This window comes from Opisthocomus hoazin, chromosome Z, assembly GCF_030867145.1.
Source record: "Opisthocomus hoazin isolate bOpiHoa1 chromosome Z, bOpiHoa1.hap1, whole genome shotgun sequence".
Taxonomy (NCBI): domain Eukaryota; kingdom Metazoa; phylum Chordata; class Aves; order Opisthocomiformes; family Opisthocomidae; genus Opisthocomus; species Opisthocomus hoazin.
In genome coordinates, this window is record NC_134454.1 from 8,835,275 (window position 1) to 8,847,725 (window position 12,451).

The following is a 12,451-nucleotide window of genomic DNA, read 5'->3' on the forward strand; positions in this document are numbered from 1 at the left end:
TCTTGCAGTGTCCCCCCCCCCCCCCCCCCCGCCTTCCCCCAGCACCACCAGAATCTGAGATGCTACCAGTTCCACAAGGCTCACAGCTCCAGAGAAGCCCCTGAGGCCACAGCAAACTTCACCTGATTCATTGGGGTGGTGGGAACAGCTCTGCACTGCAAGCAAAATAACCCTATTAAAGTTTTGTAAAGAGAATCATTCTGGTTTTGCCAAAACAAAAACCCCATAAACAAAAAGTTGAAATGTTCTTTCCATAGGAAATGGCAATGCTTTCCTGTGCTTTATTTTATCCATTCTAGAAATATCACTTACCTGAAAAAAACCCCACCCTTTTACCAAAAAGAAGCTTTGGCTTTTAAGAAGTGGTGTTCAGAGCACCTGCCTAAGCCTGACCAGAGCCCTGTGGCCCCCCTGCACACCCCCAATTCCCCCCTGCCTTTGTGGGGTCTCACGCTGGGAGGGGCTGCGTGGCTGGAGCATCTCCCTGCAGAGGCCTGGGGTCCGCTCCTGCCTGCGAAGGACACTTTGAAGTGCTGATCACTGCCCAGCAGCTGCATTTGCCAAAGCTGAGTGGCAACCTAAGGAATTAAGCAAAACCCCATTTTAAAGGCACTGGACCTTTGCTGCCCTGAATATTCTGCAAACCATTGTGAAGAAGGAGGGTGACGCACCGGGCTGCTGTGAATGACCCCGCGCAGTGGGCACGGCGGCTGAGAGTCAGATCAATCCTCTCCGCTAGCAAGCCTTTAAAAGCTCGGCTCTTTCCCCTCTGTGCTCCCCCTGCTCTGCGTCTCTCTCTGCCCAGGGAGGTTGTGGAGTCTCCTTCTCTGGAGATATTCCAGACCCGCCTGGATGTGGTCCTGTGCAGCCTGCTGTAGGTGACCCTGCTTCGGCAGGAGGGTTGGACTGGATGACCCACAGAGGTGCCTTCCAACCCCGACCATTCTGTGATTCTGTGATTCTGTGATCTCAGGGAAGCGGCGGTTTCGGTAGGTGTACACGCCGTCGCTGTCTTCTCAGCGTAGCACGCCAGTGGCAAACCACGCCGCACGGCTTGTTTCTGGGCGCCGTCTGCGCGGGAGGGATGCTGCACAGACACAAACGAAGGCAGAGCTTTCTCCCCGCCCTGGTTCAGGACTCGCACCAGTGGCAGCCTGGAAATTACACCATGTGCTTGCCTGGCAGCCCAAAGCCAAATGAAACGGCGCAGCGCGCGGTGGAGTTTCCGTCGTTTGAGTTTTCAGCGCTGGAGGGTGCGTGTTGCTGTTTGCCACACGTTGTCTTGCACCTCACCACCAGGCCTAGGGATATTTGAGGCACAAGGGTGTTCTTGGTTTGTGCATGAATGCACAGGAATGCAACTCCAGAAATCATTTACTAGATGAAATGTAGCACGTGCCTTTCCCCTTACCTTTAAAGGAGCAGTGTCAAAATGCTATAGTCCCCAAGGTCTGACCAAGAAAAAGTCGTCGTAGCTTTGCCTTCTAGATATTATCTACCTTTTGTCACTGAAATATTTCAAAGAATGCTTGATTCTCCAGAGCTCCCAGACCTTTATTTCACCTCTGAGCCAGGTGAAGAGGCCACTGCAGTTTAAGTTAAATCCACAGCACCATGCTGTTGCATTACCAAGCGCAGTCCCCGCAGAAAGCTTTACTTGGACTTGATGTCTGTCATGAGTTGTCTGAGAGATTAATATAACAATTCTCTTAGTGGTTATATGCATACAGAAACTGGAGTCTAGAACTACATTGGGGAATCATGCCGAATCCTGAAATTATCACCAGGGGTCTATTCAGACACCTGTGCTGGAGGAGACGAGCAGGTCCACGTGCCAGCTCACAGGCAGGCGAGTTGGCTTGGACGAGTTCACAGGATACCTGCCTCACGTGTCAGGGCAGGCAGAAAACGTTTTACAGCACCCCAACAGCAAACTTGAGACCCATAGCAAAAGACAAAAGCAACAGTTACAGGAAGGAAGGAAGAGGGAAAATGCTTCAGCAATTTCTGCTGGAGCAAGCAATTTGTTAAGCAAACTCCCGAAGTTAGACTCAGTGCTATCCTAAATTTGTGCACGTTCACCCCGGGGAACGGCAGAATCAGGAAATTAATGACCCCAGTGCTGGTTTCCCTAATGGCCGGCTCCCTGGAGGAGTTCCTCGCTTCCTGGGTGTGAAGGCTCATACCCATCACGGATTCTCACGTTAGGACGTTCTCTGTGCCAGATCTGGGCTAGCAAGGACCACTCCTAGGCACAGGCAGATTCATTTACTTCGTATAAGTGGTAATTTGATTTCTGTGACAATGATCTTATTTCAACAAATTCATTAGTCAATTATCCTCTTAGAATGGCGTTTCTCAACTTTCATCCTCATTTCAAATTTACAAAGGGATTTTATCTTAGGGGCATGGTGTCTTTTTTTTTTAAGATTGTGATTAGGATATGGAGGTCCTTGACTATAAAAGTGCAAGCAAAAAAACTTGATGTACTTGGGCATTTTGTTGAGCAGGGTGGTCAAGCTATCTTTTCCTGTTTTTCTCACCTGCTGACTGACTTAACAAAGAAGAGCCTATGTGATATTTTTTTAGTGACGACTCTGAACACTGAAGGTCTCACCTTGACCAGTGATCAAGCTGAAGAAGAGAACAGATTCTTCATTCCTGCTTTGCAGACATCAGTGTGAAACTGCTTTGGCAGAGACTGGGGAAAGTTTTAGCTCTTCTTGAAACGCACGCATTGCTGATTAATCTGTGATTTATAGCACTGGAGGTGGGTGTGGGTCCTCTCTCATAACTTACAGAGATCCTTCATCCTGAAGCATCTGATGCTGGCTGCTGCACGGGTAGGAAACTGGATAAGCTGAGCTGCATGCCAGGTCTAATAACGCTGTATTTATGTTTCAACAAACTCATGACTACCAGTCATGAGCCTACCAGCCTTGAGCCTCCCAAGGTACCTCCTGACAACACAACCTGGCACAGACAGTAAGTACGGATTCCTCTATGAACTGAGCTGACCTGTTGCTTTATTTTTGCCAGCCAGAGACTTCATCTGGGATCTGCAATTATGGTATAGACACAGGTACCCTCTCACTGTTTCAGACCGTCCCAGACCATATGAAGAGTCGTTCATTTTTTAATGCACTGTGTGCAGTTCCCCTCTGCGGGTTCACAGTGGTCGGGTGCAGAGGTCTTGGGCAGGGGGTGAGTTGCAGCAGCACTGGGGAGAGCAGGGATGGGAACTGTTTAAAAGCGAGCTGCTGAAGTCAAACAGAGGATTAAACAAGCACTGGCTTTGCAACGATGAATACCGTGTGTTAAATGCTTTTCCTTACCAGGCTGTGGGAGTGATCAGCAGCGAAGCAAGGCTTAGCTGGCCTTTCTAGGAAGATTGCCTTCACCACTGCAACGCTCCGAGTGCTGGGATGGCAGCTGGTGCCGCGGGGTCAGTGCCCTGGTCACGGTGCCTGGCTTGTGAGCGGGATCCCAGTCACTGCGAAGCCAGTGGCAGGTGCATTTGGGTGCATCCTCCATCGGTTCATAATAGGGAAGAGTAGCAGCGAGCCACAACTACGAGAAAGAGCGGAACCTTCTGACTTTGCCCGCTGTTTCCTCCAGCTATGCCAGTCTACGACTGTATTTCCAAGCTGCATTAATTTCCGCCCACAGCGTCCATTCCGTGCGCAGGCCATGGACCCAGCCGTCGCCCTTGGCACGCGTTGCCGCAGGAGGCGTGCGGGGCCGTGCCGCCGCTCCCAGCCGCCCGGGATCCTGCGCTGGAAGTAGCAGTCCCGACACTCAGGCTGCCTCCTTCCGAGGAGCGACGGGAGAACGCAGAGTGCCTTTTGTTTGTTGCTTTTGCACTTTCCCTGTTCTTCATGGAAATTGCCAAAATCCAGGAAGTCAGCATTAAAACCCAAAAAAAACCCACCCGTAAAATCCACAAAATCCCCCCAAAACCAAAGAATATTTTTATTAGAAAAATTAGAGTTTTCCCTATTTTGTTATTACTATTTTTTCATCTTTTGAGATGACTTTTTGCCTGACAGCTTCCACTAAAGCACAGCAGCCCTTGGTTTGGTGCTGAGTGCCCCGCATGATCTAGAAAGTGAGATGCCTTCAGCACTTTAACCTGCCCTTAATTCCATTTCCATGGTACCACTCCCTTTTTTTCCTCACATTGTGTTGGGTTTCTAATCTTTTGCTCTCTGATTGCTGATTTATTTCTTTATGGATGGATTTCTTTCACTCAGCTGCAGCCTTTGTCCCAGGCTGCAGTAGGCCTTGGGGGCAACTGGGTTGCTCTACAACCTGAGCTGAGCAATCCTTTCTATGCAGTCACAGAGGGCTGGTTTTATTCTCTTTAACCCGCTACAGATCACAGGAGTTTTGTTCTTCCTAATTAAATCAGTCGTTGAAGCCTGTTACATAAGCCCACCTCTTTGAAATCTTTCAGACCCTGATGATTTAATATCATTCTCTGGATGTTAAAAGCTGGCAGCATGAAGTTACAATGAAAATTGTATCCTTCCAGGCTTCTTAGAAATCTTCCCTTCCCTTCCCTTCCCTTCCCTTCCCTTCCCTTCCCTTCCCTTCCCTTCCCTTCCCTTCCCTTCCCTTCCCTTCCCTTCCCTTCCCTTCCCTTCCCTTCCCTTCCCTTCCCTTCCCTTCCCTTCCCTTCCCTTCCCTTCCCTTCCCTTCCCTTCCCTTCCCTTCCCTTCCCTTCCCTTCCCTTCCCTTCCCTTCCCTTCCCTTCCCTTCCCTTCCCTTCCCTTCCCTTCCCTTCCCTTCCCTTCTCCCTTCCCTTCCCTTCCCTTCCCCTTCCCCTTCCCCTCTCAGGAAAAATGCCAGCCCAAGGGTTTAGACGTGACCCCAGGATTTCATGCCTTAACTCAGGAAGGAACACACGTCCTCTGGAACACTTCCAACCTCCCTTTGATACCTGAGAAGGGATTGTTCGTGTCTTTTAAAGCTGACCTGCAAACAAAGGAAAGGATATGGTTTTGTGCCTACTTCCTTTCTTCACTGTTTATTAAGTCCAGAAACACTTGTTTGCTTGAGGTTTTAAGATAGCTTTCTGGCACTTTCAAGTTATAGATGTATCAGCAATGCTAAACTTGCTTTTTCTGTTTTTATCATGGAGCTCTCCTCAGGGAACAGAAGTTTGCCCAGATGTTCAAGTTTGGGAAGTCGGAAATGTGTGGTATGAAATCTTCCCTTCCAGTTGTTTTACAGGTGTTTATTAAATAGCATAAAACAGAGTCCTCCTGCCATCTAGCTCCAATTGCCTGTCCTTTGGTTATTAGGACTTCACTTTCTCTGTTATCTGGATTTCACCAGACCTAGCAGGCATCCAGTACGTGTTTAGAAACATTCCATGAATACAGGCAGATAGGGAAAACCTTATTCCTGTAAAAATTAATAGTTCTAAAAAAAGTATTAGATCCTCAGACAGACAGAAATATAAAATCAACTTCACAGCACTGAAAAAAAAAGAAGTACATAATGCTTGAGAGTGTTTAGGTTTGTATTTGGGCGTCTTTTAATTCTGTACTTGTGGCATTTAAACAAGTACATATCAATTTTTCCTCTCACAACTGTTTGCACTGAGAAAGTATATACCTGATAAACAGTGCATCTCTGTAGTAACAGGGACTAAATCTATGCTTAGCTCTGGACACCACAGCACATGCTGTGTAAATTCCTTAAGGGAAATTTTTTTTAAAAGAGTAGAATTCAACTTTGCATTTTTTTGCCACAGGGAAAATTTTGTTTTGAACAGTGCAAAGCAGCAGATTGCTTAGAACAGACGAGTAGAACAAAATGTTATGAACTTCACGGCTTTCAGGACTAGTCTTAGGGAAAGTACTACAGAGGATATTTGAGGTTTCAGTTTGGGTTTTTTGATCAGCTAAACGTTTATTTTGGCAGGACTTTTTACTGAACAACATTGAGTCATTACGTTGTTTGCAAAAAACTACATGAAGGTTTGTTTTTTAATTCTTGAACACTTGGAAAACGGACAGTTTTTTAATAAAAATGCTTAATCCAAATGAATCCCTCACTGAGAACATAAGGAGTCACAGAAATATATTCAATTCACTATGTCGAGCACTCAGTCAGCGCCAGGTTTTACTGTTACTTTCCGAACAATAACTGAGCTCTGCTGTGAGTGCGCGTTGCCTTTATTCATGTAATCAAACAGGACTTTATCCACAGGGGCCTCTTCTCCTTTCAGTGCACTGATTAGACCGGAGTATTAGCCAACCTGAGATGACTTACCAAGACCTGTTGATTATTTTTTAATCACTCCGCTTAACTGGTTTAAAAGATGGTTAAAACGTAGTCAGCTGACCTGCTCCCCAAATTACCCCACTCCCAAATTCAGCACTAATGGCAACACCCTATGAACACTCCTTGTACGTGTTCCTGTCGACCAGAAGGCAGCAGCACTGTAGTACCAGCTGGGTTAAGCTGAGTTAAGCTGGGCAGAGAGGAACCTGATGAGGTTCAACAAGGGCAAGGGCAGGGTCCTGCACCTGGGGAGGTACAACCCCATGCACCAGTACAGGCTTGGGGCGGACCTGCTGGAGAGCAGCTCTGTGGAGAGGGACCTGGGTGTCCTGGTGGATGACAGGTTGACCATGAGCCAGCAGTGTGCCCTGGCCAGTGGGATCGTGGGGTGCATTAAGAAGAGTGTGGCCAGCAGGTCGAAGGAGGTTCTCCTTCCCCTCTACACTGCCCTAGTGAGGCCTCATCTGGAGTACTGTGTCCAGTTCTGGGCTCCCCAGTTCAAGAAAGATGAGGAGCTACTGGACACAGTCCAGCGGAGGGCTACAAGAATGGTGAGGGGACTGGAACATCTCTCCTATGAGGAAAGGCTGAGGGAGCTCGGCATATTTAGCCTGAAGAAGAGAAGGCTGCGAGGGGACCTAATAAATGCTTACAAATATCTGAAGGGTGGGTGTCAGGAGGATGGGGCCAAGCTCTCTTCAGTGGTGCCCAGTGACAGGACAAGGGGCAATGGGCACAAACTGAAGCAGAGAAAGTTCCGTCTGAACATGAGGAAGAACTTCTTCCCTCTGAGGGTGACGGAGCACTGGCACAGGCTGCCCAGGGAGGTTGTGGAGTCTCCTTCTCTGGAGATATTCAAGACCCGCCTGGACGCGGTGCTGTGCAGCCTGCTGTAGGTGACCCTGCTTCGGCAGGGGGGTTGGACTAGATGACCCACAGAGGTTCCTTCCAACCACGAATGTTCTGTGTGGTTCTGTGATTCTGTGAACACAGTATAACACTGTTATCATGTGCTTCGTTTTCATAACAAGCATTGCTTTGAGAGATTGTAACGCCTTACAGAGTCCTAGCTGGCTCTCTGTCAGGCTGTCTGCGAAGCTTTAATCCCCCTTTCTGAAATACTTGAGATGATGATACTTCAAACACACAAAAAAGGAATTAGAATGTTTGCTTTCATTTTTCCAAGCCTTCACGTTGTTGGGAAACCTAACGAGGAAGCGCTCCGCTTGCAGAGGGAGGTCACGTAACCCAGACCTGCTACCTGTAAGAGACCACAGTTGCACTCCTCTTTAGCTGGCACAAGTTGGGCTGCAGCTGCTCGTGGCTGAGCCTGTGCAGCCCACCGCCGCTGGGAGCTTGGAACGTGTGATTATTTTCACGCGGTGTGAAAGGTGTTCTCCCTTCACGGCTGTTGCTCTGCAAACCAGCAAACCTAGTGTCAGGGCTGCCCACACAGGGTCAGTAGTGCTGACCAAAAGCACTCATCTTCACTGCTCAAACCTCTTCAGAACATGCCGGCAGGTTAATTCTTGCTTCTGGACGTTATTGTTGGTTTTCACAGAATCACAGAATGGTAGGGGTTGGAAGGGACCTCTGTGGGTCACCCAGTCCAACCCTCCTGCCGAAGCAGGGTCACCTACAGCAGGCTGCACAGGACCTTGTCCAGGCGGGTCTTGAATATCTCCAGAGAAGGAGACTCCACAACCTCCCTGGGCAGCCTGTGCCAGGGCTCCGTCACCCTCAGAGGGGAGAAGTTCTTCCTCGTGTTCAGACGGAACTTCCTGTGCTTCAGTTTGTGCCCGTTGCCCCTTGTCCTGTCACTGGGCACCACTGAAAGGAGCTTGGCCCCATCCTCCTGACACCTACCCTTCAGATATTTATAAGTATATATTAGGTCCCCTCTCAGCCTTCGCTTCTTCAGGCTGAACAAGCCCAGCTCCCTCAGCCTTTCCTTGTAGGAGAGATGCTCCAGTCCCCTCATCATCCTCATAGACCTTCTCTGGACTCTATCCAGTAGCTCCTCATCTTTCCTGAAGTGGGGAGCCCAGAACTGGACACAGTACTTCAGATGGGGCATCACTAGGGAAGAGCACTGGGGAAGGAGAACCTCCCTCGACCTGATGGCCACACTCCTCCTAATGCACCCCAGGATGCCACTGCCCTTCTTGGCAGCCAGGGCACACTGCTGGCTCACAGTCAACCTGTCGTCCACCAGCACTCCCACGTCCCTCTCCACAGAGCTGTTCTCCAGCAGGTCCACCCCAAGCCTGTACTGGTCCATGGGGTTGTTCCTCCCCAGGTGCAGGACCCTGCACTTGGCCTTGTTGCACCTCGTCAGGTTCCTCTCTGCCCAGCTTTCCAGCCTATTCAGGTCTCGCTAGATAGCAGCACAGCCTGCCGGTGTATCCACCACTCCTCCCAGAGTGCAGTGCCTCCTCCCTCCTCTCTTCTCGCAGCCAGCATGGACTCCTGTTCTATGTGTGCTGTCTGGACGCCAGCAGACACGCGAGCGCGTGCTCACACCCGGCCTGGATCAGCCGCGCTCTGCTGGGCCGTGGGGCTGCGTACAGATGACGCTGCCTGTCACAGCGTGCCGCTGCCAGAGCCACGGGACTGGGCATGGCTGGGCTGGAGAGCAGAGGGACGCCCGCACTGAGCTGAAGGGTTCCAGCCCCACAGCCAGCACCTCGCTACCTAAGGCTGGGGCTCGCTGACGGTAAAAGCAAGGAGTAAGCGAGCTATGGTGAATTCCCAGCTGAGACACGCGCGGGGATCTCTGGCCCAGCAGGGGTGTAGCTCCGTGCCCCTCTCGCTGGTTCCCTTGGAGCAGCCTCAGAAGTTGAGCCCTGGACCAAACCAGGGTGGACACACGCAACCCTTCCGGTCTCGAATCACCCAGACGGCGTGGCATTGAAGAGTCAGGCGTGTTTCTGCTCTACACCTACACACTGAAGGAAGAAAAGGAGGGCATTACTGTCACTGAGCTTCCCACTCCCATTTTTCAGGGACACTCTATGAAAAAAAGAAGTTAGAAAGCAAGTTGTTGCCTGTTACCCCTGTGACAGAAAAAAATTGTCCTAAAGACAGACCGGCACCTTCCCTGTGCAAATCTTTGTGTTTTCTGCTGAATGATGCTTCTATGAGGAAAGGTTGCTCGTACTGAGATTTTCTTTCCAACTGGACTGTATTGAGGTACAAGGTGCAACACACAGGCACTTCTGAACATCCTGCGAAACAGTCACTTTATTGCAAAATTAGTATCATAAAGTAGAAAATTTACATTTTACATAGTTCAGCTCTCGAAAGAAATGTACAAACCATGTTTTATTTGTAGCAGGGACAACACAAGCTACCAACTGAGGTGAAGACTGGCCAGCTGGTTGAGGGGTGCTTAGCTTGCAAAATGTGAGTGAAGAGTCCTTCAGCATTCTTACTATGCAGAGTATTGTTTCAGTTCAAGGACCACACAACATGAAATGCTTCATTACTTTTACCGGGTATATCGTACACCTGTAGGGGTTTTTTGTTTACCTGAGGTTTCTGTTATTTAGGCTGCAAACATTGTAAACAATGAGGTTGGATTCTGGGGTTGACAGATTACAGTATTCTGACCTTCCTCCCAAACAGGCTTTTAAAAACAATAGATAAAGGGGCTAGGTTCTGATAGGCAGAGACCTCATATCTTCCAACCTTTGCAAAATTAATTATCTCTTCAACTTAGAACTGTTTCAAAGCAACGTGAATACAGAGAAGCCACTCCGTGGAGGCATCTTTTGCTTTGAGCTTTTTATACCATTTGCTTATGTGCTTTGGATGCATTCACTTCAAAATCAATATTTACTCCTGATTATTCCATTTAACAATACTTTGAATGAGGAGGGACATGCTTTCTTCTACTCCCAGTGCTGTGTAAGTACAGGGTTTATTTCACCTATTTCCACATCTCACCTTGATTGACCATCCCTGTGAATCTTCTGCATAGCACATTTAAAATCTGACTCGCTCAGATGTCAGTGAAGTGCTGGGAAAATTCCTACTATCAAATGGCAAGGCTGTAGATGACCATGAAAAGTCAAAATGCTTCCCCTAAAAGAAGCAGCCTCAATTTCCCTTAAACTTTTGGAGCAAAGAAGCTTTGCATTTAGAAACACATGGCGTCAGCTCTGAGAAAGCTCACTGTAATTTTCTAAAATGAAGTACAAAGGAAAAACTTCATTTCACCATTTCATTTAACATTAAGTTCTGCATTTGGGCAAATGTGATGATTGGTTACTTTAATCACCATTAAACTATAATTTCCGAAACCCTGAAAAAGTGGAGTGAAGTGATATCAAGGGATGCTTTCATGGATCTTTGTTTTAAAACACAAACATTTCATGGCAAGCGTGGTCACAACACAAATTGTGGCTCTGACACTGCCTCACTAAATTGAGTTGCAAAGTCCTAATCTCTGTCTCTCTACCAACATCCCCAACTGCAAAATTCTAATAGTATTTCCTTACTTCAGAGAAGTGCTGTTAAGGATTATTTAGTAAAATATTTGCTCACAGTTCAGAAAATACTAAGCATCAGGTAATACAAATTATGTACTAATTTCTCTTGAGCAGCAGTAAAGCCAGAGTGAAGTGCTTTGTAGGAAATCCTCACGGCGTGCTTCTGTAGTTACTTTTGGATAAGGTAATCTGCATAAGAGCATTGGACAGTAAAAGAATCACTCATAGCTTAGCGTCTTCTTTTTAAACTATTACTTGTTAGCTCTGCCAAACATGACACCAATTATTACAAAATCCAACTGAGTGTCAAGTAGCAGTCCCTATACCTCGAAAAAAATTTAGAAGTTCTCTAAGAATTATTTATTGCTACTTCTTGCTTTCCAAGCTTTGGTTGAGAAAACTTGTGCAGAACTCTCACTGCAGTTAAGGACCATGAAAGAAACTGGTGACAGAAACCATCTGAGGAAATTATTCCTTCCTACAGCTCCAGCTCAGCAAACACTGAGCAAGGGACCATGCCCCTCCTCGTTAAGACAGCATTTAAGCATGTGATTAACTTGCAGAATGTACTCCATTGCCAAAAGCACATGGATAAATGCTGTCATGGAAAAGGATGATAAATAGACATAATTTGTCAGCGTCCCTTAGACACATTATTTGGATTCACTTAACACCTCAGCCAAACCACACAGAGTTCTGTGTCTGTTAGCTAGTGGTGACTGACCTCATGCCACTGACCACTCTAACGGTCTACCCCTCTGCACTATGTGATTATTTTACAATATATGCAAAAGTATCTAAAAAGCACCTCCTTCCTTCCCAAGCCCTCACAAGATGTGGTTGATTAGGAGTCATCCCCCAGTTTTCATTTGGTCATCTTGTGTAAATGCTCTTCTGCATGCTGTCCAGAAAGCGCACATGCTGTCTTGAGAGAGATTGCTCATTTCATAGATGTTGAATACCTCATCACTTCCGGCTTGCAGCACGAAGCTCTTTCTTTGCCAAAGCAGCTAGTCCTTAGGTGCTTTGTGAAGAAGTCTGGGCATCATATTTCCTAAAACTATGATTATGAAAAGATTCCCTGCAATGAAACAGATCCATAAATCAAGCTAGCAAATGAAAAAGCATCCAAGAAATACCTGCCTTGTGAAAAGGAGCAGCTGACAACTCATCAGCTGAAACATGTTATGTGTTGGCATGTCAGAGGCATATTCCTTCTTCCGCCCCCACCCCACACCGGACACAGTGGCTTTGTGAAGAAGCATATACTCCTAAGTAAAGAACTAAGTTAAGACGCTTCTGTCTCAGCCATGGGACTAAACTGGATTATCTTACCTGGGAGTGAAAGGATCCCTCTTACTTCACGCTGGCTAACACCACATGGTGTTCAAAACAAACACATAACTGTTCTATCTCCTTCCAGGCTTCAAATGTTGAAGAAATGGCAAGATGTTTCAAATATATTTTCTTTTGGGTGAGAGGGAAGTCTTCCCTAACAATGCATTAAAATGACATAAATCCCCTACCCCAGGAATGAGCAGCCTGAGAAACACAGTTAATACCACATTCAGCTCCAGTGGAAGTCAAGAGTCTTCTTTAATCAAGTATGAAGCTGGCAGTGCATATTATGGCCTGTTTTTAGCTGCCAGTAAAACGGCCTTTCT

At 47.4% G+C, this 12,451-nt stretch overlaps 1 protein-coding gene across 2 annotated transcripts in view; it reads right to left on the reverse strand.

Moving 5' to 3' along the window:
- Positions 1–9,527: 9,527 nt before the first annotated feature.
- The window catches only part of DOCK8 (dedicator of cytokinesis 8), a 94,086-nt gene continuing 91,162 nt past the window's right edge, over positions 9,528–12,451 (reverse strand). For both annotated transcript variants that reach the window (XM_075410549.1, XM_075410548.1), the window contains exon 48: positions 9,528–11,868. In XM_075410549.1, coding sequence (XP_075266664.1) covers positions 11,805–11,868 — 64 coding nt within the window. In that variant the 3' untranslated portion in view covers positions 9,528–11,804. The remainder of the gene's footprint in view (positions 11,869–12,451) is intronic.